The sequence below is a fragment of the Rhinolophus ferrumequinum genome, chromosome 22, assembly GCF_004115265.2.
Source record: "Rhinolophus ferrumequinum isolate MPI-CBG mRhiFer1 chromosome 22, mRhiFer1_v1.p, whole genome shotgun sequence".
Lineage (NCBI taxonomy): Eukaryota > Metazoa > Chordata > Mammalia > Chiroptera > Rhinolophidae > Rhinolophus > Rhinolophus ferrumequinum.
Genome location: NC_046305.1, coordinates 7,465,047 through 7,491,865, shown reverse-complemented (window position 1 = coordinate 7,491,865; position 26,819 = coordinate 7,465,047). Strand labels below are relative to the sequence as shown.

Here is a 26,819-nt window from a genome sequence, read left to right as displayed (position 1 = left end):
GCGCAGGGAGAAGGCAGCCGTCTCAGATCTGGGCTTTCCAACGGCGGCTGAGAGCGCGCAGCCTTCCCGGGCTCTGTGTCCGCATCGTTTCTGAGCCGGCCTCTCCACCAGTTCTGATCATGAGCCACACAGGGGCGGAGCGCGGCTGCGGGCGCCCTGGAGGGCCTCCTGAGAGGAAAAACCTGTAGAAGGAAGTGAGGTAAGGAGTGAGGGGATCCGGTCCACAGCGAAAGAAAACTGCGCATCCTCGCCATTTATCGTCTGCTTCTCCCGCCACATCCCCGCCTTAGTGTAACCCCTTTATCTGTATAATTCAGGTTTGCTTTGGAGAATGGCACTGGACCGCACTTTTTCTATACCAGAATACAGGGTTCCACTATTCATGTAATAACATGAAAATTCAAGGGAAAAGAATAACAACTAGGGATGCAGAGGTGTCTCCTCTTTTTCTCCTCCCCTTAGGGCACAGGATGTAAAACTTGAGACCCATTTTGATGATCTGCCTCCTTCGGCTGTCATTCTGACGTCATCTATAAGTAGTTACTGCTGCTTATTTTACGTGTATAATGAACATGCGGTACTGTCAGATGCTCGTCTCATACCAATACCCTATGGAAGTTGCCGTGAAGGGCACTGTTTTTAAAAAGACTGAAACGCGTGTGTGCGTGGTTGGCTTTTCACAGCGCTGTAACTCGCAGGAGGCGCGCATGGCCGGGAGAGCAGCGAGGCTCAGAATTCAGCATCTGTAGTCTGGGCTGGCACAGACCTCCTCTGCACAGACAGCGGAGTAGACAGCCAGTGGTCGGACACGTTCAAGTCGACTTCAACTTTGGTTTACACGAGTAGTTCTCAGACCTGGGCCTGCATCAGAATCGCCTGGAGGGCTTCTTCAAGCGGGTTGCCGAGTCCCATCCCCGGCGTTTCTGATGCATCCAGTCCACAGTGGGGCCCAAGGATTTGCACTTCTAGCAAGTTCCCAGGTAATACCCACTATGTTGGCCCAGGGACCACACTTGGAGAACCAGTTTTAAAATATGATTGAGAGAAGTCAAAATGGATCTAGTTCCAACTCCAGAGGTTTAAAAGGTTACTCCAAAAACCCTCTAGAAGTAACAGCAAAGAAAATATTTTCAAGTACCACCTGCTGCCTTCACATTATTGCCTGTCGACCCAAGATAAGAACTGGCAGGAACCTCTGAGGTGGCTTCAGCCACCATGTCGTGCAGGGTTCCTGCTGGGTGAGAGGTGGTTTTTTCAAAACGCACTTTCCAGAGCTGAGGACACTCTGTGCTTGAAGTGCTGCCTAAGCCCAAAGAAACAAGCAGCCTCTGCCCTCTCGCCCCAAGGGTTTATACAATCCAATGAACATTGAAATTGCAGAAATACTTGAGACATAACATTAGACTCTGTCTTTTAAAATACTTATATTTGAAACATTCCTCCCAAGGTTTCACTATGAAATATAATTAATAGGTGTGTTATCATTAATATCGTTAATTTAAGCCCATTAGATATTACAGGGCTCTGTGTTTTATTAGGATTCCTGGAGTGGTGACGGGTATGATTTAAAATGCAAACTGAGTTTAGATAAAGCCATTCAATACTGTGTTTTTTTCCCTAGAAACTACAAATCCAGACCTCTGGATGTATAATTTGCAGTTACCCTTACTTAATTGAAACATAAGGTTTTTTGATAATAATATTCAATTAATAGATGGTTGCTAAGATAATTGCAAAATGAAGAATAAATCATTGAAAGCATTTCTCCCAGTCTGGGGGACAGAAGATGGGAACGAGGATGTGGTAGGCAGAATACCGTTCCCCCGAACATGCCCACGTTATACTCCACAGAACTCGTTAATAAGTTAGGCTACATGGCAAAGGGGAGGGGAGGTTGCGTAGCAGCTGACTAGTCTCGGTGATTCACGTGAGCCCAATGTCATCACAAGGGTCCTTAAAAGTGCAAGAGGGAGGCAGAAGGAGGAGAACCAGAGAAGGGGTGGCAGGAGGAGGGCTGGCCCAGCATCGCTGGCTTTGAAGATGGAGGAGGGGGCCGTGAGCCAAGGAAAGTGCCTTCCAGCCTCTAGAAACCAGGAAAGTCAAGGAAACAGATCCTCCCCTACAGTCTGCAGAAGGAATGCAGCCCTTAGATACCTTGATTTTAGTCCAGTTAGACCTTGTCAGGCTTCTGACCTCCATAAACGAAGGTAACAAATTTGTATTACTAAGTTTTGAGTAACTTGCTACAGTAGCAATAGAAAACTAATACAGAGCATAAACCCTGAGAGGGAGTGTGGTGGGGCAGACCACAGGGAGAGCAGCAGAAAACTAGAAACTAAGGTGAAGGTCAGGTTCTGAGAAGTCATCTGTTCCCAGCATTTAGATTAAACCTGTCAGGGCACAGGAAGAGAACCAGTAGAGAACCAGGGTCACAGCTGGAAAGGACTGATAGATGTTCTCAGGAAGAACTGAAGTATTTCATGATTGATTGTATACGGGGAATAAAAGACAGGGACTCAAAATGGCTTTCACATTGGCCTCTGGATGACTGGGGAATCTATCGAAAGAAACAGGGAAGGAGAAAGGCATCATTTGTAGAACTGTTGCTTGAGAGGAATTCAGAGGTCATTACACCAGTAAAAAGCCAAAGCCAGAGCGAAACGCCAGTCTCCCCACCCTGCATGCCTAGCCTAAGGGCTCCCACCCTTCTCCAATTCTGTCGGTGGTATCCAATTGGAATTAGTGGTCCAAGATATGAGGGAAGACGCTTCATAAGTGGGATAGAAAACTATTTGAAGGGAATCTCTCCTTGGTGTACAGTGAGTGGTTTATATTATGCTGGAAACTATTTCACACCGGAAGTCTTCTTTGCACATGGGTTTGTTTTCCACATTTAAGAAGAAATTAATGGTTTCCTCTGTCGTGGAATAATGGAAGGCAGACATGACATCCAAGGATAATGTCGTACCCTTTTAGGAGCTGGCATCAAACCTTTCTTGAAGGTATTGACCTGAGCAGTAATTCTTCAGCTGGCATTAGGCTGGACACACACACACAAACACACACATAATTGAGGTAAAACTGCAATTCATCAAAAATAAATGAAAAAGGTATATATGACTAAGTGAATTCAGCTATGCCTCCTCTGAATGTTATATCTGATTCCCAGGCTTCTTTTTGTTCCGTGGTTTCCTACTGTCCCTGGACACCTGCAGACACACTAGTTTCCTTAGGTCCAAGGACTGTTAGGTATTTATATCCTTTTATAGGGAAAAACTGAGGGTGTGGCATACATGGCAAGTTGTTTGCCTTTGGGGCCAGTGGACAGTAACAATTTGAAAACTAGAAAGCCAGGAGAGATGAGAGAATGGCACCAAGAGCAATGTCTCCTGCCTGTGGCATCGGCCCCTGTATGAGGGTCCCAGGCCTCCTTCCAAATCCTGGTTTTGTTTTTTGCAACCTGGATACTGGGAAACATTACAGTGTTTTCTCCATCATTTCATTCTAAATTAAGTTCCTCTGCAGGAAAAGGGAAAAAACCTTGGAAAACAAGCTGTTTTTCTCCTAGGCTCTAGCACTGAGCACATCGACCACAAACATGTCACGTATCCCACTGTATTGAATGTTACCGTATTCCCCCAGAAATAAAACTGGTCTTATATTAATGTTTGCTCCAAAAGATGCATTAGGGCTTATGTTCAGGGGATGTCATCCTGAATAATCATGCTAGGGCTTATTTTCCAGTTAGGTCTTATTTTCTGGGAAACACAGTATCTCTCCTCAGCCCATCATAATATTTTTCTATCACCAATAAAGGGAGTTTAGAACAACATTTAAGAAAAATCATTTTGGTATTCCACGCAAGGTACAACTTTAATTTCATGCTGAAAATGGTGACATTAATCTTGGGTGCTACTTCAAAGTGAATAGATTCATCCATCAGATATGTGACAGGTGTTCTGTCAAAGTCTGTGGATATAAAATGGTAAACACTGTTTGCTGTCCTCCAAGAATAAATAATGCAAGTTGGTGAGACTGGACCCTGTTCTGACTCTAAGTCTGGTGTTGCTTATATTCTTTCGGGCTTACTGTTTTATCTGATGTATATTAACTATGAAATGTCATTTTCGAAGCTTTCAGAAATGTTGGGCATTGTCAAAGGGACTTTGTTCAGGTGATTAAAGGGGGCGGGGCTCACAGTAGCCTTCCTCTAACCAATTTATCACAATGGTTGGCAGAACTAAGGAATTACCGTTAAAAAAATGGTTTATTCACAGAAGCTATGCAATGACATGCCCGCAGAGCTCACGACTCGTACTGCCTTAAATTTTCGTGTAAGAAGGGCGGAGGCTGTAATTGGCTGAAGCTCTAATTGGCTAGGGCACCAAAGCAGCGAAGCGCCCCACAACAAGCAGATGTGCAGATATTAAAATCAACTGTAGACAAAACAGATAACTTGGGAGTCATGTATGGAGTCTGGGGTAGTCTCCCCATCCAGCCCAGGGACAGAAGCTGTAAGAAGCTTTCCTTCTAGGTGGGCCCTCTCACTCCAAGTCAGCCTGGGCCTGACTAGTAGACTCGGAGAGGAAGTGATTCTAACACCAGGCTTTCAGAGGCTTCAGTTAACCTCCCAGGCCAATTACATCAATTTCAGAATAGTGCCTGGGCACCAGTCGGTTTTTAAGGCTTTTCCGGTGATTCAACTATGAAATTAACTTGACAGTCCTGCCCTAACCAAAGTATATTTCAATTAGTGTGTGTTTGGCTTAAATATACACTAAGTTACAACACTGTATCAACAAACAGGACCATAGATACTAAGTAAAAAAGACGTGTAGCAAATAAATGCTAGGGGAAACAAAATGAGTACAACAATCCAGCTGGGGCGTGTGTGGGAGGAATGGATCGATAAAAACATTTTGAATTACGAGGCCCAGCTACTGCAAGGTCACTGTGCTAACTTGAAGGGGGCGAGCGGGTTGAAGAGAACCGTGCAATGCGTTTGCAAGGGTGATTTCCCACCTGAACCCTGAAGGCGCGGGTGTCTGCCTAGTGTCTGGACCGAAAGGGTGCAGGGAGAAGAACAAGGTCCTCGTCCCAAACTGGCTGTGCAAGCTCTCAAGTAAATCTTTCGGGAGCAGAGATTCCTACTGTCTAAAATGAGCCTGGATTAGAAACCCTCGATCTCTCTCTCCACGTCCAACTCCGATTCCATAAACAAGGGGTCACACAGATCTCCCTTCTTCAGGTAAAAAGCCGTAGACGTTCCGAAGCCGGTCCTCCGGCTTCGAACCCCCACCCCCCGACACCCCGTTTTTTCTCCTCGGCGTCCTCAGCCGGGGGTGGACCGCGCACAAAGCACCTGCTAAGGTCTCAGCAGCCCAGTCCCGAGCCACTTCTCAGAGCTGCCTCCACGCCCCCGAAGCCCTCCGCGCAGGCCCGGGCCGGAAGGCGACCTGGGAAACCGCTGCCAAGGCCACACGCACAACATGACCCTGGGAATCCTGCTCGAAGCTCCGCGCGCGCCGGGCCCTCTCGGGGTAGAGCGCGCGCAGAGGGCGGCATCGACTCCTTCGGCGATCGCCCGGCCGGGTCCCGCCCCCTCTGCCTGGCGCCGGCCGCGGAGCGCCGATCGGCTCGATGAGCGGGGGCGCAGCTGCGGCGGAGCGGCCGACGCCGGGTGGGCGCCCACTGGCTCGGCTCCCCACCTGCCTCCTCCTCCCGGCCGCCCAGCGCCCCCCGCCCCGAGAGCTGCCCGGAGCTCCCCGGGAGCCTCAGGTATGGGCGCCCGCCTGTTCCCGTGGGGGGGGGATGCGAGGAGGACGGAAACGGAGACGACGCCCCTGCGCCCCACCGTCCGCGTCGGCCTGCAAGACCAGCGTCGGGGGCCGGGGAGGGGGCCCCGGTGGGGAGCGGCTGGGGGTGCCGTGAGGGAGGGCGACTGACTGGGGGGCGGTTGGGGGGCGAGGCACGGGATGGAGGGGGCTCTGGGCGATGGGAGCGCAGGGCCGGGGGTGGAAGCGGAGGCAGCCCGCTGGGAGTGGGTCTCGGGGGGCAGAAAGGACCGAGTTAGGGGCCGACCTGGGGCGACAGCCGGACCGTGGGAGGCGGACGGAGCTGCTGGCGCGAGGGCTCGGTTCCGGTGTTTAAAGGGCTCGGGTGCGAACGCCGAGCCGCCGCGTTCGTAATGACCGGCAGGTGGGGGCCGTGTTCGCGCTCGGACAGGTTTCGCGAATCGCGTCTCCGGGCCGTGTCGTTAGAGGCGCTCACTTCCCTGAAGCTGCACCCACCACAGCTGCAGGCGACAGATGTGGAAGAGGAGTCAGGGAGTCCAGGCAGCGGAAAGGGAAGCCGCTGGCCAGAGCCATGCTTTTCGGGAAATGAAACACGTAGGGTTTTTGTGTGTTCATTTGTTTGGGGTTTTTTGCGTAAAGGAAAACAGAAGCCAACCTTAATCAACAACAGGTTAGAAGTGTATTACGTGTAAAGCCACTGGACAGAGAACGCACCACCAATTCAAAAAATACAGGAAATTGTAAACGTACGAGGATGGCAATAAGAAGCCTACGGTGGTGACACTTTTTAAAGTGAATTGTGCATCGGCCTTATACCTTCAATGTTGAAATACATCCTGAAGACTCTTATTTATATACACACCGAGGCACAAAGGCCTGAATGCATGTGTATTTTTTTGCAGGAGAAGTCTTAGGTGGAACATGTATAAGTCTAATTTCTAAGCATGGTTTATTTCTACGAGTTGTCTGGTACAAATAGCACCAATTGCCCTGTAGTTCCTGATGCCAATAAATCTGTCTGCTGCTTTGCTGATGGTTTTTCTGTTGTCAGACACTGAGGTCTTGCCTTCCTTGGGTTATGGGACCTGAACATCGGGCTTGCTCATCATTAAGTTAATAGCTTCACTGTGTCTTTCATAAAGAGAGATTATGTAAGTCTGCCTGTTACTTGCTTTGGAATGTGGAGTCAGCCCCTTTGTAGGGTTGAACATGTAAATAAAATACAGATATAATTAAAAGAAAAGCTCAAGTTCTTCAGTTGCTTCCCTCGTCATTTGTTTTTCCATGTGTTCTGTAACATTTCTGCATGAAGGAATTATTCTGAAACCAAAGTATGAGGAATAAAATGGGCCAGGTGTATGTGACAGAAATTGTGGAATGAAGAACTAGAACTGTTACAAGAATTTGGTTTTTGCTACATGTGGTTAAGTTTCTGGTTTGGAAGCATTTCTTATCAAAGAAAATTTATTTCTTATCAGTTTGTCTTGACAGGAAGCCAACTTAAACTATAACTTTTATTTGGTTTATGAAACTGTATTCTGGGCTTGTTTATTTTTTTTTAGTGTATAACGTTAACCAACAAACTGAAGTCTAACTATATCGAATGTAAAGATCGTCTTCAGTTTCTTGTGGAAGAGGAAAGAGGGCTGCTGGGTTGTCATAGGGAAATGCTCTTTCTAGAACAGAACTGTGTAACCTGATGGCAACTAATTGAGTAACTATTACAACTGATGGTCACAGCCATTGATTAATTTAGGCCTGTGTTTCTGCTATTTCAATGAGCAGAGTGACTAACACTGTTAGTTACTTAGCTTTACTAAGACTTAGCTTTCTCTTAGTTTTCTAGTATTTCAAAGAAGTAAAAGGAAATGCATATAAATCACTGAACACAGTGCCAGCACACAGTAAAACACTGGGCATATCTTAGCTATTCTTGTTATTCATCCATCTTCCAGTCCAAGATACTGAAAACTCATGTCAGCTTTTTCTCAAGAAAAGTTGAGGATGTTGCGTTCTCAAGCATTTTCCTGGAAAATCACAATTGCGTATTTGCATATAAAAGGCTGTGAGACTTTCTGTAGGGGGGGGAAACAACTAGCTTTGTTGAACAATACTTACCCAAGATCCCTTTTCTTGGAACACTTAGTGCTGTGCTTCAGAAAAGGATGTTACAGTTCACAGAATTTTTTTGCATGTATTTGATTAGACCATCCTAATTCCAGGCAGAAACCTAGAAAGCATTATTTTACAGATGAGGAAACCCTGAATCACTGTTCAAGCAACTAACCACAAGTGAGAACTGGAAGTGTTTCGCTGTCTTCTAACTCCGAGTTAAAATCCTAAAGCATTTAATGTCTCCTTTTCAGCTATTTTTCCCCTTTCCTGCACATACAGTCTTCTCTCATTTTATAAAGACTTTGTCACTGATTCCTTTCACATGTCCTAAGAAAGTTACATCCGTTTTCTCATGGTTTTAATGATTTCTCCTGTATTGAAGCCTAGCATGGAGGCCGTGCACCGTCCCTGGAGTGGAGCAAGTGAGAAGGGAGTAGTGGAAGTCAGAGAAATGAAGGAAGCCCCATCATACAGGGCCTGTACTCTGTTGTTGTAAGTGCTTTACCTTATACCCACATGTCTCATATCTGATGTAATCTATTTTCTCTTTAAGGTGGTGAGTACTTATTCTGCTGGGAAGTAGAAGAGTACTTTTAGAGCCAAAAATATGCCTCCCAAGTTCAAGCGCCACCTAAATGATGACGATGTCACTGGTTCTGTGAAAAGTGAAAGGGTAAGTTCAGAAGCTTAAGCTTTAAAATAGTAATATTGCTGACTGTACTGTTCTTTTTGTTGGAGTTTGCTGATGTATCTTTTCTACCTCTTTTTCCCATCTTTTATTTAACATTGGTTTTCAGTGAATTTCTTGTAAACAAATACTGCTTGGAATTTTTTGAACTCTACCCATGTATAGATTTTGTTTATAATGGGAAAACTCAAGCCATTCCCACCGATTATGACTGATACAGCGAGGCTCTCTGCACTAGCAGGTCCCCCTGCTGGCGGAGAAGACTCGTCACCCTGGTCTGTTCGGGCTCTTTGTTATCATTTGGATCTCAGCTTAAATTTCACCTCTTGCAAGTGATTTTCCATGACAACCTAGTCTCATTTAAGCCACCCTGTCGCTTTCTGTCTCATCACTGTTTTCATTCTCTGCATAGCATTTATCACCATCAGATATTTTTCTGTCAGAGCTCAGATCTTGTCTGTGTTGTTCAAAGCTGGTGCTTGGCAGTTAGAACAGTGCCTAGCACGTGAAGATGCTCAAGCATATTTGTTCAATGAATACTGAGTAGAGAGATGGGACGGCAGGAGGAAGGAGGAAGGAGAAAGGACTCACTCCTTCCTGACGGAGTTCCGCCCTCCCACACCCACTTCAGTGACTTTTCTGCCCTGTGGTCAGTCATGGGATTCCGGTAACAATAGCATTTTCTTCAGAAAGTCTGCAAATGTGGTTCTATGTCTTTGAGCTTCCAAGGAAGCACGTGTAATTCCCCTTCCCTCCTCTGGAAGCTTGGAGTTAAGAAATTTCACCAGGATAGAACTTGTTACTCTTCCCTAACAGTTTGTAAGCCCTCTGAATCTGAAAATTCAAGTCTTCTTTTTTCTGTCTTCCTTTTTTTGACAGAGAAATCTTTTGGAAGATGATTCAGATGAAGAAGAGGACTTTTTTCTGTAAGTTTTTTTACAGCGTTATTGTGATGTAATTGACATATAATAAAATGCATATAAAGTGGACAATAGGAGTTTTGACACATACTGTAAACCTGTGAAATCATCACCAAAATCAAGTACTGAACATAGCCATCACCTCAGACGTTTCCTTGTACCCCTTGGCAGTCCGTCATTCTCCCAACGCCCAGGCAGCACTGACCTGCTTTCTGTCACTACAGTTTGTATTTTCTAGACTTTTTTTTTTAATAAATGGAACTATACATTATGTCTTTTTTAAAAACTGGCTTAATTCACCCTGCACAATTACTTGAGATTCATCCATGGTATCGCACGTATCATTAGTTTGTTTCCTTTTATTTCCGAGAAGTATTCCATTGTATGAATGCACTGCAGTTCATTCGTCCATTCACTTGTAAATGGATGGGTACTTGGTGCAGTTCTATGTTCCTTCTAGTATAAATACGGCTGCTAGAAACATTTCCGTACGCGTTATTTGTGTGAACGTGTGCTTTCACTGCTCTTAGATAAATCCTTAGGAGTGGAATGGCTGATAGCTGTTTACAGCTGTTTTCCAGAGTGGTGTGCCACCAGCATCGAGCATCGAAAGAGCTCTCGGTGCCCCAGTTCCTTATCAGCCCTGCATACGTCACTCTTTTATTTTAGCCATTCTTGTGGGTGTGGAGTGGTATCTCCTTACGGTGTTCATTTGCATTTCCCTAACGACAAATTATGTTGAACGTCTGTTTTTTTAAGGCTTATTTTCCATCCCCATATCTTTTTTGATGAATTACATGTTAAAATGTTTTGCCCAATTTTAAATTTGTCTTCTTATTAAGTTATAAGGGTTCTTTATTCAAGATACAAGTTTTTTGTCAGATGGATGCTTTACAAATATTTTCTCCCAGTTAGTATAACGTAATCTTTTCATTTTCACGAGTATCTTTTGAAAAATCAAAGTTTAGATTTTGATGAAATCAATTGATTATTTTCTTTTATTGTGTTTGCTTATTTAAGAAAGCTTTGCTAAATCCAAGGTCACTGAAATTTTCTCCTATGTTTTCTTGTAGTAGGAGTCTTACAGTTTTGACTTTTCCATTTTGGCCTATAATCTATTTTAAGTTAATTTGTATATATGGTTGAGGATAACCATGGAGGGGGCTGTCCAATTGTTCCACCGCCATTTGATGAAAAGACTGTCCTTTCCCCATTGAATCGTCTTGATACTTTGTCAGAATTAGTTGCCCTGATCAATTCTTTACAGCTATGATTAGAAAGGACTTCCGCACAGACTTAGGTTTGTATTTGCAAAATCAGGAAGGATGACATTGTTGCAAGAGTTTTCTCTGAAGATTGATGTATGTGTGGGGGGGCGGGGGGGTGTTGCCTAAGAGAAAACATTTACCTCCCTCTTTGTTGTAATGTTGTAACTTTTTGTAGAGACTTTTTTTCCCAGATAAAACTATTTTATAAGAAAGAATTGACAGCCATGAAGCAATGGACAAAAAGAGCCTATAGGATAGAAAACAAATCCAATAACAGAAAATAGTAGTATTTTTCTCAGGAAGGTCGATGAATTGGGAAGATTTCCTAGAGGTGACAAGGTTTACAGAGTCAAAAAGCTAGCTGCTCACAGTGCCAATTACTGTGAAAAGCTTTAGGCTACAGCAATAGCTACCTGTCAAAAAGGAACTCAATATTGAAAAGAAGGCCAGATGCTTTAGTTATATGAAATGATTACCTGAACGTAAGTTAGATACTCTTGTGGGAAACACTAACTCTCCCGGCCAACACGTACCACTGGAGGTCCACTCCCAAGTAATGGTGTATCTCATCCAAAGGCCTGACAACAAAACGGGCCGCTTGTTCAAAATGCAACTTCCAGGCACTATGGTTTTGTCTGTGTTGAAAGAGAAACCAAATAAAGTTCTTGAAATAATTTTTTAAAACTAAGCAACAGTATTCACAATAGCCAAAAGTTGGAAGCCACCCAAGTGTTCATCACAGATGAGTGTGGGTAAACAAAATGCGATATAAACATACAATGGAATATTCCTCAGTCTTAAACAGGAAGGAAATTCTGACCCGCGCTGTAACATGGATGAACCTTGAAGACATTATGTTAAGTGAAAGAAACTGGTTACAAAAGGATAAATGTTACACGATTCCACTTATATGAGGTACCTAAAGTAGTCAAAGTCATGGAGACACAAAGTAGAATGGAGGTGGCGGGGGGGGGGGGGGGCCGGGGGGAGGCTGAGAGGACAGGGGAATGGGGAGTTAGTGTTTAATTGGTACAGAACCTATTTGCTGTGGAGTTTTGTGGTTTATACCTTATTCTCTATCATCAGAAGAATGGTCATTTCTTAAAATACCCAAAACCTTTTCATTTCTAGAATATTAAAATTGGTTAAAATGTGATATAGCGCTCAACTATAATAGAGAAGTAATAATTTAAGAAATGTCAGTGTTTTCATAGACTCTTGCATTTCCCTTTAGCCATGTCGGTAAGTTTAAGATGAATCATCAAGAAATATACATTAAAAGTATTAGTGTTTGGAATGGATTTTTCTCCGTATCCATCCCTGACAATCAGCATTTCGTTATAGCCCAAATTCAAGGTGAATTGTACGGTTAGTGTTCTATAATGATTATAAAGCTATTCGTATTCACTGGTACCTTAGTTATTATGGTACTTCAAAGTTTAATCATTAGAACATCCTGTGTGTAACTGAGGACTATATAAACCCTAACTTCTCTGAAAGTTAATAACGTTCAGAAGAATTCGGTTAGTTGGGACCAGCCCTAAGTACCAATGAAGTACAGACGTGATTACATATCCTTCAGTTCCAACAACATCAATAAAATGTGGTTCCTTACAAATGACTGATCCATGTTTAGAATTCAGCTTGATTGAGTGTGTGTGTTTTCTGTTTTTGTTTTTGTTTTTTAATCCTCTCATTAATACGCACCCGGTTATTTTGTTTTCAGAAGGGGACCATCTGGACCAAGATTTGGACCTAGAAATGATAAAATTAAGCAGTAAGTTTCCGAGATACTCATTTGTTTAAATGGTTACCATATCTCCTGTGGACAAACTGTAGTCTCTGAGCCAAATCTGGCTGCCGCCTATTGTTGTCTGTAAGGTTTTATTGGAACACAGCCATGCCTATGTTTTCTTACTGTCTGTGGCTGCTTTCAAACTGCAGTGGCAGATTTGAGTAGTTATGGCAGAGACCTGATGGCCCACAAAGTCTAAACTATCTACAATCTAACTGGCCCTTTATAGAAAAAATTTGCTGAGCCCTGATGCAGACAAAATATAACTCCTGGGTTTTAAAAACCTAGTAATTCTTTTTTTCACAAAGCTACCTCTGAATGATAGCTAAGGAAATGCAATACCTGGTTGTTGTTTTTCCTTAACTTGATTACCTTATGTCAAATCCATTTAGTTAGCATAATTGTGCCATGTTGTTGAGCTACTTCCCCTAGGTTTATAATAATCTAGTATGAATTAATCTGGAATTTTATGAGTTCTGTTCCAATTAATCTGCCTATATCCATGGAACCTTTTGTTTGTAGATTCTAGGACCGTAACTATTTCTTCAGTTACTTATTTTTTTGAGGACTAAATTTCCTGATTTATGTTTATTATTATAACATAATATTTCATTTTTTTACATGTAACATCTCAAATTATTTGAGCAGAAGAGCAAAATAAAATAAATCATTTTTAAGGAAAGTTTTTTTTCAACTACAGTTGTCATACAATGTTATATTAGTTTCAGATGTACAACATAGTGATTAGACATTTATATACATTACAAAGCGATCACAGTAAGTCTAGTGCCCATGTGACGCCAGTTATTACAACATTACTGACTATATTCCCTACTTTCTACTTTACATCCCTGTGACTATTTTCCTAACGGGCAATTTATACTTCTTAATCCCTTCACCTTTTTCACCCATTCCCCTAAACTCTCCTATCTGGCAACCTTCAGCTTGTTCTCTGTCTCTATGAATTTGTTTCTGTTTTGTTCACTTATTTTGATTTCTAGATTCCACATATAAGTGAAGTCATATGGTTTTTGTCTTTTTCTGTCTGACGTATTTCACTTCGTATAATACCCTCAAGGTCCATCCACGTTGTCACAAATGGCAAGATTTCATTCTTTTTTATGGCTGAGTAATATTCCGTTGTATACGTATGTACCACATCTTCCTTATGCATTTGTCTATTGATGGACACTTAGTTTGCTTCCAGATCATGGCTATTTTAAATAGTATGGCACTGAACATACATCTTTTCAAATTAAGTGTTTTGAATTTTTTAGATAAATACCCAGAAGTGGCATTTCTGGGTCATAGGGTAGTTCCATTTTTAATTTTTGGAGGAACCTCCATACTGTTTCTCATAGTGGCTGTACCTGTCTACATTCCCACAAACAGTGCACAAGGGTTCCCTTTCCTCCACATCCTCACCAACACTTGTTTGTTGATTTATTGATGATCGACATTCTGACAGGTGTGAAATGATATTGTGATTTTAATTTGCGTTTCTCTGATGATTAGTGACATTGAGCATCTTTTCATGTGTCTATTGGTCATCTGTATGTCCTCTTTGGAGAAATGTCTCTTCAGGTCCTCTACTCATTTTTTAACTGGATTATTGGTTTTTTTGGTGTTAAGTTTTAGGAGTTGTTTATATATTTGGGATATTAACCCCTTATTGATGTATCACTGGCGAATATCTTCTACCATTCAGTAGGGTGCCTTCGTTTTGTTGATGGTTTCCTTCACTGTGCAGAAACTTTTCAATTTGATATATTCCCATTTATTTATTTTTTCTTGTGTTTCCCTTACCCGAGGAGACATATCAAAATATATATATGTATATGTTACTAAGAGCAATGTCAGAGTTTTCTGCCTATGTTTTCTTCTAGGAGTTTTATGGTTTCAGGTTTTATATTTAAGTCATTGATCAAGTGACTTTATTCTTGTATATGGTGTAAGAAAGTGGTTTAGTTTCCTTTTTTTTTCTCCCTGTCCAGCTGTCCCAACACCATTTATTAAAGAGACTATCTCCACCCCATGGTATTCTTGCTTCCTTTGTCATAGATTAAATGACCATATGTGTGTGGATTTATTTCTGGGCTCTTTATTCTGTTCCATTGATCTGTATGTCTGTCTTTATGCCAGTACCATGCTGTTTTGATTACTATAGACTTGTGGTGTAGCTTAATATCAGATAGTGTGATACCTCCAATTTTGTTCTTCTTTCTCAAGATTGCTTTGGGTATTTGGGGTCTTTTGTGGTTCCATATAAATTTGAGGATTATTTGTCCTAGTTCTATGAAAAATGCCATTGTTGTTTTGATAGGGACTGCATTGAATCTGTAGATTGTTTTGGGTAGTATGGATGTTTTAAAAATTCTTTCTATCCATCAATGAGCATGGTATGGTCCTTCCATTTATTTGTATCTTCTTCAATTTCTTTCTTCAGTGTCTTATAGTTTTCAAAGTTTAAGTCTTTTAGCTCCTTGGTTAAATATATTTCTAGGTATTTTATTCTTTTTGATGTAACTGTAAATGGGATTGTTTTCTTACTTTCTTTTTGTGACAGTTTGTTATTGGTATATAAAAAAGCAACTGATTTCTGAATATTAATTTTATATCCTGCTACCTTACTGAACTCATTTATTCTAATAGTTTTTTGGTGGAATCTTTAGTGTTCTCTCTATACCATATGGTATCATATGCAAATAGTGAAAATTTTACTTCTTGCTTTCCAATTTGGATGCCTTTTATTTCTTATTCTTGTCCAATTGCTGTAGCTAGGACTTCCAATACTATGTTGAATAAAAGTGGTGAAAGTGGATATCCTTGTCTTGTTCCTGATCTTAAAAAGCTTTCACCTTTTCACCATTGCTTATGATGTTAGCTGTGCGTTTGTCAAATATGGCCTTTACTACCTTGAGGTATGTTCCCTCTGTCCCCACTTTGCTGAGCTATTTCAGTCATGTCTAATGAAAGTTCCAATAGTTATAAAATTCTCAAAAGAACAATAAATAATTTTTTAATCTTATTTTTAAACTAGTGTTCAGAATCAGGTGGATGAAGTTATTGATGTCATGCAAGAAAATATTACGAAGGTAATTGAAAGAGGGGAGAGACTAGATGAACTACAGGACAAATCAGGTACAGATATTTCATAAATTTCTTGACATTACTAATCTATGTTTTAATAATTTACTTCTACTTTTCTAGCCAAAGTTTAGGAATCTTGACTTAGGAGATGGTATTTGTTTTTTAACTTTATGATTTTAATGTTTTAACTTGAGCTCTCTTTACTTTGAATCTTACTGTTGCATTTTTTCTTTAATTAATCAGTTGTTGAAGAGTTAGAGTTATTTTTTTCTTTTGTCTTATGTTGATGTGTTTTGTATTTCTCATAATCTCAAGGAGGAGAAATCTAATCACTTCTTTTCAACACGTATTTCAAAGTTATCTGATACTTTAATCGTATGCTTTCTCTGGTAACTTAGTAACCTTTCTTTACTGACAGATGTTAGTCTCTGTATTTATAACAGTTCCTGTCACATACTAGATACTCAGATATTGTTTAAATGATGAATGGCTGAATATCTGATTATTCCTTGACAGACTTGTTTAACCAAGGAAACTTATTTAACCACTTTTAAAATTCATATTGTTTTGCTTCTGAAGCAGTCACTTTTGGTGTCTCCTAAGAATCTAACCTTCTCCACATGTGATTTTTTTTTCTGTAGATGTGCCAAGTACTTGAATTTTTAAAAGTATTTTGTTATCAGAATTCATAAGTTTATTTGAAAGAGTTGAGGACCTGGGAAGACTTCTCTTAATCTTATTATCAAAATGGATTGAGCAAATTGACCTGCAGCCATTTTTTTGCCTTTTTTTTTTTTTTTTTTTTTTTGAATACAGAATGCCAGAGTTTGTGGGTAGAAGAAAGGGAAAATGTTGCTTTCATGTTTAAAGGGGAATAAATTTGCAGAAGTAGAAATTAATGTATTCTTTGTGTGACTAGAGCAAAGAATCCTGTTATGTGATTTAATCCTTCTCTCCTTCTATGTGATGTAGAAAGCTTATCGGATAATGCAACTGCTTTTAGCAACAGATCCAAACAACTTCGAAGGCAGATGTGGTGGCGTGGATGCAAAGTAAGTACATCAGAAGATACTGTGTAGGTTGATGAGCACCTTCAAAGACAGGAATTAAAAAAGGGCCTGTAAATTATAATCTCTGTGAGGACAGACACTGTGGCTGCCTTGCTTTTTATTGTATCTTCTGAACGGGCCAGGGTAGCAACTCAGTAAATATTTGTTGAATGAATTAATAACTCTTGAGACAGAAATAACTGAAGGAATCAAACAATGCCTAAAATGATGTTTTCATGAATTTCTTCATAGAAAGAGATCTACGTTTTGTTAATAATTCAGTTACCTCTAAACTTAAAAGAAATATTAGTTTCTCATAAGCACTTTTGGAACAGCCTATGGCATTACATAGTGATGTTAAAAAGATAAATGGAAGCTAGAGGGAAATATTTTTGGGTGTTTTTGTTTGTTTGTTTGCTTTTAGTTTTGAAAAGGGGGAAGAAAGCAGTTTATGTGTCAGAATCCATTATGGCAAATGTGGCTAAGGAAAAAAAAAATCCCACTATCCCTCATTATTCAGAGAAATAAGAAATAAGATAAATGTTTAACAAGGAAAAATATGAGAGTTATTATATACTAATGTATTCCTGCAAAACATTTTATAGAAATGAATTTACTTCTTAAATCAAATATGGCTACTAATCATTAAACAGAAAATGTTTCTTTTAAGATTTTATGGCATTTGAGCAAATCTTTTCTTTTTCCTCCTGATTCTGTATATCATTTTTGGCTTTGTTGAAAATGTTAGGCATAAACTCATTATTTTTAATCTCTCATTTTCAAGTTTAGTAATTATAGTTTCTAAATTTGATTTTGACATATACTAAGGATTTCCTCCAAGATTTGCCATGGATTTGCTTATTTTTATCTGTCTACCTGTTGAAACTCTTGCTTTCAGAAATAGATCTTAGGAAAGAAATACATCTTATTGCTCCCCATGTCTAGAATTTAAATTTTTCATTTTAAATTCTTTATTCTTTAGATTATAAATCTTACATTTTATTTAAGTTTTCTATGTCTATAGAAGTTTTCTATCTCATAGACTAATATGGAAGAATAAAAGGTCCATAAGGCATCCACCTCCTCTCCCCACAGGTGAGCCATTCACGTAGGCACAAAAAGATAATCGTAATGGCAAATTGATAAGTGTTTTGGGTGAAGTTGAAAACTACTGTAAAATTCGAAATTACTTTCAGGTTAAAAAAAAGCAACAAAGCTTCCCTATATCCTCTGAATCACTTTGTCATCCCTAAAATACTTCATCGTTTATAGAATAACGTGGACCCAGACAGCTACTGAAAGTGGACTTCTATCCATCTGATCTGAGTCTGACTCTGCATTTTTTGTTTATCCACATTGCAAAACTTCCCTGTATTCTCTTGGCCACTTTCTTCTTGTCATAAATGTAAGGCCACTAAAATGTCACCAGCAGTTCTATTTTAGAAACATTTCATTGGCTACTTCTAGTTGCTATTTGTGATACTCACAGAATGTTTCGTGTGTTTTTAATAACTCGGTATCTTTTTTGCTGAATGAACCATCTTTAATCAGTTTGCTGTGAAAATGTTTGATGAAAAGACTTTCTTTTGAATTCACCAGGAAAATCAAATCAATTTATAATTTATGCATTTTAGGATTAAACGAGGAGTATGACAATATTATAAAGAGAAATGATGTGAGCTTAAAACACTAAGCAGCTGAAGGTTTCTCCTCTCCACTGTAAAACTGGCACCCAGAATGCTCTTAGGCAAGTTTTTTATTACATAAGGTTATTCATGAAGAATCTAAATTCTCTTCCCCACAATGGAGATAAAAATGCCGAGAAGTAAGGGGAGCAAAAACTGACAGAATTCTCACATACTCTGAGAATATGCATAAGTGCTATGAAAAATGCTGCCTTATACTGTGTGTAGTAAATCATTTGTATTGGATGCTGATGTTATTGATCATATTCTGACGCTTTTTAACAGAGTTGGTAAAATACCATACTTTTCCTGGTCTCGTATTAGAAATAAATGTGAGAAATCATAAACAAGAGTCCAGGCCCATGACGGCTCTGATGGGTACTATTAGCTGTGCAGTCCAGCCATGAACAATACAACCCAGGCAAGCAGAACCCTCAGATTTGGGGAACTCTGATTATTAACAAAAAGATACCAATAGCCAGCAAGTTCATATGAGAAAAAATTAGAAAACCTTTCCAGGGATGAACCTGTTTGTTCATTGATGAGTAAGTGTAATGTAAATAGCACAAGACATAGTCACGTGACTCAAGTCAAGATTAATACAACTTTCTTATGCTTTTTGTGTGTTGCAGATTAAAGCCATCATGGCTTTGGTTGCCGCTGTCCTTTTGTTGGTCATTATCAGTAAGTATTTACTGGATTATTAATTTGGGGGAATATCATTTGTTTTGGAGTTCATTTTAATTCATTTTTATATCATCTAGTATGACTGTCAGACTTCAGTAATGATTTTTGACTCGAGTCAACAGCTATTAACCTAGAATCTATAGATCTCTGAAAATACTATTAAATTATATGTAAACGCAGGGCTGAGTCATTTGTTTGAGGCCAAATATGGCTATAATTGCACCCAGGGCCATAAAACGCATTTTCTATTTATTATTAACATTCAGGTTTAGCAGCCTGCATTTCATAATGTTGGACAAATCTAGATAAAAACTGTCATCTGGAGAATTTTTGTTTTGTTTTTGTTCTGGGTTTGAGGTTGATTTCAGTCATGAAAGCATACTTAATGTTGTTTTTAAAGTCAGGTCATTTTAATATCTCCTTTTCTCCAGGGCCTCTTTACCTATGTTTATGGAGGTTTGGAAAGTGTCGCAAAATAACCATTTGAAAATTTCCATAGTGATATGCTCTTTTTACACAGAAAAGAGTTTTGTTACAGAGAAACAGAATTGATCCTCCTCCATATTATGGGTTCTGGATTTGCGAATTCACCTGCTAGCTCACACTGATTTGTAATACTGAGGTGCTTTGCAGTCCCTGGCAGAGGGGTGCAGACCGGTGAAACATTTGAGTCCCTAATGAGCACATTTCCAGCTGATGTCTAAGGAAGCTATGCTCTGCTTTCTTGTTTCTACTCTCATAGAGTAAACAAGTGTCCTTCAAAGCGTTCAGTGCCATATTTTTCACACTTTTGTGCATTTTGGTGTGATTTCACTGTTTAAAACAGTCCCAAGTGCAGTGCTGAAGCACCGTCTAGTGTTGTTAAGTGCAAGAAGGCAATGTGCCTTGAGGAGAAAATAGATGTGTTAGGTAAGCTTCATTCAGGCCTTATGGTGCTGTTGGCAACGACATTCATGCTAGTGAATCAACTGTATATTAAATATGGGCGTCTATAAACAGAAACGCACATAACACAAGGTTACACACTGACTGGCTGACAAAAGGTTGTGCCCAGAGGCTCATGGGAATTTAACCCTGTGTTTCTCCTGCGAGCAGTGGTTTACTGTTGATGGTTTAGTAAACACTAATTCAGTGTTTGGTGTTTGTGGTGACTTTATAGAACATAACGACTGCAAATACCAAGAATCGACCATGGTGGTGGTAAACACAAAAACTTGCATGCCTGAAAGCCTTTCAAAAGGAAAGGGTTTATTGAGCCAAATGCTAGCCACAAAAGGACCAGGTCCTGGGACATGCAATCTAAACCACCAACAGCAGGGCTGGATGGAGAAGACAGCATGTCCTCTGTCCTGGAGTTGATGGGCTCTTTTGTGATGGGCTGTAATGGAGGCAGCAACATCACTAGCGATGGTTCCTAAGGGAATAGGTTCTCACGAGATGCAACACTCCACCCGCCATGGAAGAAAAGCTCTCCCAAAAGAGTGGGTTTGGTATTCTCTTTTCAAGGGAGATTTCCAGCAGTTGTGAGGGACAGGGAAATTCTGATTAAGGAGTTATCTTTCTATGCCTGGGAAGGGTAACAGTTGCAATGAATATATACATATAGATCCTTATCATCTTCTAATGACAATAGTGACTTAAAACAGGCAATCAAAACACAAGGGAGTTCACCGGCATAGCACGACCAGAATTATCAGAGTACTCCAAAGGACAAGGTTTCTATAGCAATCAGAAGTATAGCAATCAGCAGTACCATACAGCTCAGAACTTCAGGTTTATACAGGCCTGGTCTAGACCTTGGGCAGAAGCAGTCTACTTTGAGATGTCAGCGGCTTCTCTTCCTGGTCAGACGAAGATTGAGGTCAGAGAGGGTGTACTGGACCATTCAGGTGGATTGGCCTCTCCTGAGTGGGCAGCAGGGGTCCAGGAGTCAGCTCCCTCACGCTTGGCGGCACAGGTTTCACAAGAAGTCTCTGGAAAGGACCTTTCCAGCGGGGCTGCAAAGAACTCTTTTGGAGATGTCTTTTCCAGGAATCTCTCAAGCTAAAACATGCATGCAAAAAGCATCAGAGTAAAGCAATGACCATCTGTGAATAACAAAGACTAAAACTGACCTGGGTAAAGATCTGATTAAAACACAGTTGACAAAGAGATTTGCTTTTCTCTGCAACACACACCATTTTTAAGATAGTGACTAGAATTACAAATGAAAACATACCAGGGCATTGTGGATTCTTAGACATTTTATATAATTTTGAGAGCATTCATGTTAATAATAGTATGTACGTACAGATAGAATTATTTTTTGTTCGACAGTGCTTCCCATGTAATTTTAGCATATCAAATAGGCCTAATTAGTGTAATTTCCCCCTTTTATAAAGAGAGAGAACTTTTCTTTGAAATGTTTCAGAGATCCTCCTGAAAAATCTCAGTTAACTTTCAGACTTAAATTTTTGGGGCATTTGTTAAACATATCAAAAGTTTTAAAACATTTGGTCAAATAGGATCATAAGTCACTGTGAAACTACTTATTTATTTAATCATGGTGACAAATTGAAGACTTTGCAAGCAAATACAGAAAGTTAAATAGTTGTAAGCAAAACTTAGCTCTTTTACTATTAAGACTCGGTTTACTTTTTAGCAAAGACTTGATGTTACAGAGAATAGGAAATAATCTTAATAAAACATAAAACCCTTGCTTTTAAAAAAAATAATTATTTCTTACTAAGAGTATACCAGTAGTACAGAAAAACTGTCCTTATAACAGAGAGAAACCCAAATTCTGATATTGAATCAGCTTACTTTTGCTATTTGGATTCATTTACTTAAATTTATTTTAGTCTTATTTAGCTTGACCACACAAAGTTTCTCAAGATTCTTTTTCCACAAACCTCCACCTTACCTTGTCCAATTTAGTTTCTCTTCATATTCATTTAGAAATAACCAACTTATTAGGACAAACCATTTTTAAACAATTTTCTAAAATGCATTCCATACCTTATGCTTCTTTTACTGAAAACATTATTTTCATATTCATTAGAATTCTCAATCCTTAGAAATCTTATAATGACAGCTAAAAAGTCAGCACTTGGCCTCTGCCGGCTTCCCCAAGATGCAGAGTGCAAAGCGGGGAGGCTCCTGCGCATCAATCAAAGAATGCATTCTGATGTCCCTGAGAGGTTTGGAATTCTCTCTTTAAGGGAGGGCCCCGGATGTGGACCTCAAGTTTTTTCTTAACGGCCATTAGAGTTTTAAATGATTTTGGCTAAGTTGGTCCATTTTATTAAAAAGGCACAAGAGGAGGGACCAGTTGTATATATATATAATTAGCCGGGGTTCCAATTAATAAACTTCTTTGTTATTGCTTAGTATGTTTAATCTCTGATTTTGACTGTAAAAAGATTAATTATGCCAAATCACAAGTGCCTGCCCTATTCAGGGAATTGCAAAGACTTGTCAGCTTTAGTAAGGTCAACCCTTTTAGATAACAACATACACAATTCCGCCCCATATTTCTTATACATGTAGCACCAGCCGGGGTTCCTGAAGAGGGGCTGGGGAAGTTTTGGGGTTCTGACTTCCCATGATATCAAAGTTGTGTTCTTGATCGATCGAGGCCGAGAAGCTATTTGGGGTCTGAAATGTGCTACTTCTGAGGACTGCTTCCTAAAGGTCTGTCGCTACTGTCTCACGTGTCTCAGAGGGGCCTGAGCACCACGTAGTATTCAGGGGGGCTCGAGGTTTGGGGTGACCAAGCCCTTATGTGTACCATCCAGACAAGCCACAAATATTCCTTCTAACCCTGAAACTGGGGGTATGCTTTTCTGTTGGGTGCCCTGTGAGGCACCACATGTCTTGGACAACGAGTCCAGACACTCCTGCAAAGATTTCTGGTCACCTGGAAAGACCCCTGAGAGGGCCAGAGAAACAGTGCTTTCTTTCCTTTGGTGTGGAAATTACCCTCATCTAATTTCAGAGCTAAGCTAACAGCGTTGGTCAACCAAGTGAAAACCCTAACTGTAATTGCATCCAATAGCCACAAGATGTCACTATGAGCTCAGTTTTATCTCAAAAAAAAACCTCAAAAACCAACAGACGTACTGGTGAATAACAGAAAAATAATAAAGCTTGACTTGAGGGGTGTCTCCTCAGTGACTCACAAATACCACACATCCCAGATACCCTCCTATGGATGTTTTGTTGAGGGATTACCCTTGCTGGCCCAATCAAGGTTTTGGGTGCACAATCCAAGGCTTTGGAGGGCCCAAATAGGAGGCACTCACCTTGGTCCAATAAGTTACAGTGGCACTGCTCTGGATGCCACACTCATCCTGAGGGAGTCTCGTCCTTTTCTGCTCCTTCGAAAATAGAATACTGCTCCTGAAAAGATACGTTAAACAAAAAACTTACATGGCCAAAAGCTTTTCATAAAGTTCATTGAATCAGATGTTAGCCAGAAAAGGACCAGGGCGTGGGGTCTGCGATCTAAACCACCAGCAGTTGTTAACTGATTTCCCTCTCCTGTCTCTCCCTTCTGTCCTCCAGTCCGCTGTAATTCAATTTAGGACCTCTCAGAATTTTCTCCTTTCAGTGGACAATTTGGAAAATGTGGAATAGCATAAAGAAGAAAATAAAATTCAACTGTAATCTTACCACAGAGATAGCTACTGTTAATATAACTACTATGTAAACTTCAAGTCTTTTCCTATTAATATATAAATGTTTTTCAAAAAACTAAGGTTATATGCATACTTTCTTATTAATATGCTGTAAATATTTTCCCACATTATTACATATTTTTAAAATATCTTAGCATCTATATACTAAGGTTATGCCATTATCTGTTTGATCAAAATGCCACCGTTAGAGATGTAGGTTGTTTTGTGATATTTTTGCTTCTCCGTTCCCATTTGTTAGCTCTCATCTCAGCCAGTTCAGTCCTCATTACCTGTTTCCACAAGTGGGCACAGTTACATTTAGGAATATTGTTTCTAACATGACATAATGAATCTAATTTTGACGTGTTCCTTTTCCATTTCTTTCTCTTGCAGTTCTTATAGCTGTGAAATACCGCACTTGATTTGATGACAGAGATCTTCATTAAACAGAATCTGGGACAATAATAATAATAATAAAAGATTGCTGCATAATTTAAATGAAACCCATGTGTATAGCTTTCAAAACTTCTTTTTCAAGAAACAAAGAGGCAAATATCACTTCAAATTGGAGCATTGAGAATGTCCGTTGTTTTCTTCCCTTCTAGCAAAATGTGCTTTTAATAATTGTTTACGGCGAAGACAACCAGCCTCTATTTTGCCATATTCCAAGGATCTAATTTGAAATTAGATACTTGCCAGTTTGTGATTTGTGTCTGTAGTTAAAACACTGATAATGATATTTCATACTGTTGCTTTAATGGCATAAGGACTTGCATTCTTGCAGTAAGTCGGGGGTCAGGACGCCTATGTAGAGAACCAGATCGTTACGCTTAAAAGAGATGCTTAACTATCCATCAATATTTGCAAGATTCTTCCCAATACAATTGCTTTGCAAGCAATTTCCACGTTTGTGGGTGTAACAAAAGCCGTATTGTAAATGTTGCTGCCTTCCGCTAGAACTAAAAACATTCCAGTAAACCTATTTTTGATTGTGTAAAGGAATGTGTAGTAATCTTTTGGCATTTGAATTATGGAAATGGGAAATTTAAACACTGTGAGAAGCATGGTATGTCACCATGAAACGAGATAATAAAATTATTGGAGAACGTCATTGGAGTTTTTCAAAATGACCAACATGTAGCCACAAGCCACAGTCCAGTCTCTTTTTCCATTGGCCTCCACTAAGGAGGGACCAGTCCTAATGTGCGTGAACGAAATCCACGGGTAACTTGTTCCCTAATTTTATTTTCGCTAAGAGCTTTCCTCTTTAACTTCAACTAACCCTTATACCAGAAGCACTGAAAGTAGCAAAGTCACCTGCTTAGAATTTGCTGCTTTGTGTTCCCTGATCACCCCCCCGGGAGATGCATGTTGTAACCTCAAGTGTCAGATCAGCCCACAGTGACAAGCAGAAGTCAAGTTCCGGGTGGTCATCAGTCAGTCTCTAACCACATGCTAGTGTCACCATTAGCCAAGCTCGGTCTGTTTTCTTAATAAACAATAAAATGCCTTGTTGCCTTTAAAATGTGCTAACCTCCTTGGGTTGTGTAAAAAGAGTAAAAACAGTCCTCTAATGTGTCGGAAGCTTTTATAGTGAAGGTGGCGGTTCTGTAGCAACTTGTGCATATGGTTATTTTGACATAAAAAGGTAACTCTAAATTTGAAATGGGATTAATAGGAAAAAACAGTATTTAATTGGCGGAAGGGGTGTCCTGGATAGCTTTTATTTCTTTGGTCGTTTTAATTAGAAATGTACAAAACATCGAATTTTCTTTTTAGTTCTACAGGGTGAGCACTAAGAGGAAAAAATGTTCTGTTTAGAATGGAAAGAAATCGGGAGGAAGCAGAGTAAGAGATACTCAAAACACCTGAAAATTATGCAAATCTAAATAAATTTGCTAAATTTTATAGTTCACTGAGAACTTTTCAAAAGAGATAAAGGTCTTCCATACTGTGGAGTGTTGTCTCTGGTCTCTCCACTCTGTAAATGTCCGTGAACGTAAGTAATGTAATAACTACTACATCTTTTGACAAAATAGCATACCCAGGAAAATGAGTATTTTTAGAATTTCGGTAGCTAACACAGTTCACGAATGGGAATATTTTAACTGAATGGAAAGAATCAGTCCTAACATGGATGTGTGTCTTCTTTTGAGGGATTGGAACTAGAGTCATCAGTGGCAAATTTTCCACTAGTAGGTGTAGAAATCTGTTTTCTCCATTATACCTGTCAGTGAAGATGAAGATTATTTCTCAAAAAGAATCCATATTTCCAGTGTTTTTTAACAAACTATGCTACTTTTAAAGAAATATAAAAAAATAAAATTATAAAATTATTTTTAAAAATTTTAACCGTAAAAAATAAAGGAAATATTTGTATGACAATAGTGTATATATGTAGCTCTCTTTGTACTTAAATATACTGCTGCTGAGAATACTGGTGGTGGACGTGTCACTGTTAGAGCTTTGTACTAGTGGTGGTTTGGTTTATCATTTCTTCTTTCTCGGTCTTGCTTAATCCTGAGACCCTTAACGTGGCTCGCAGGTTTATGACTATTACAACCTTGGAGACATGAACCTTCTTAAAATCAAAAACAAGACAAATACATCATTCAAGTTGATGCCAGGCCTCCCTACCTTCCCTCTTTCAATCATTCTTTTTCTCATTCTGCTCAGACCATCCCGCACTTGAAAAATGAAATTTTTACCACCATCAAAACTATCATTATTTAACAACAATGAAGATCAACAGAAAAATTCAAGTAGCTTTGTAAACACTGATTGATCCCCAGTGAAACCAGGCCCCTATTTTTATATTGCCTGAAACCTACCCTCCGTCCTGATTTGTTTATTCAAGTACTGAAGCCTATCTCTGCAGCCGTTCTGTGATTATAACACTGATTAATTAGCTCTCTTTCCCTCTAACTGGAACCCCATAACACCGGGGGTCTTTTGCCTCTTCTACCACGATGAAGCTCACTGAATATTGCCCTCTGATTTTATAAACTTGGGGAATTCTAGATGAAAGGAAAGTGCAGTGTTGAAAACGGAGCATTATGCGAAGCGGAG

At 39.9% G+C, this 26,819-nt stretch overlaps 1 protein-coding gene across 2 annotated transcripts; it reads left to right on the top strand.

The window, feature by feature from the left end:
• The first annotated feature begins 1 nt into the window (after position 1).
• Positions 2–24,861, top strand: VAMP4 (vesicle associated membrane protein 4). Of its 2 annotated transcripts, none has more exons than XM_033092401.1 (8): positions 2–199; positions 8,464–8,583; positions 9,478–9,524; positions 12,513–12,563; positions 15,622–15,722; positions 16,644–16,723; positions 19,038–19,089; positions 24,144–24,861. In XM_033092401.1, exons 2-8 carry the CDS (start codon positions 8,518–8,520, stop codon positions 24,170–24,172), a joined length of 426 nt encoding a protein of 141 aa, XP_032948292.1. In that variant the 5' UTR covers positions 2–199; positions 8,464–8,517; the 3' UTR covers positions 24,173–24,861. The 2 variants fall into 2 exon arrangements, with proteins under 2 accessions (XP_032948292.1, XP_032948291.1); XM_033092400.1 differs by lacking the exon at positions 2–199 and adding an exon at positions 5,615–5,778.
• Positions 24,862–26,819: the final 1,958 nt, after the last annotated feature.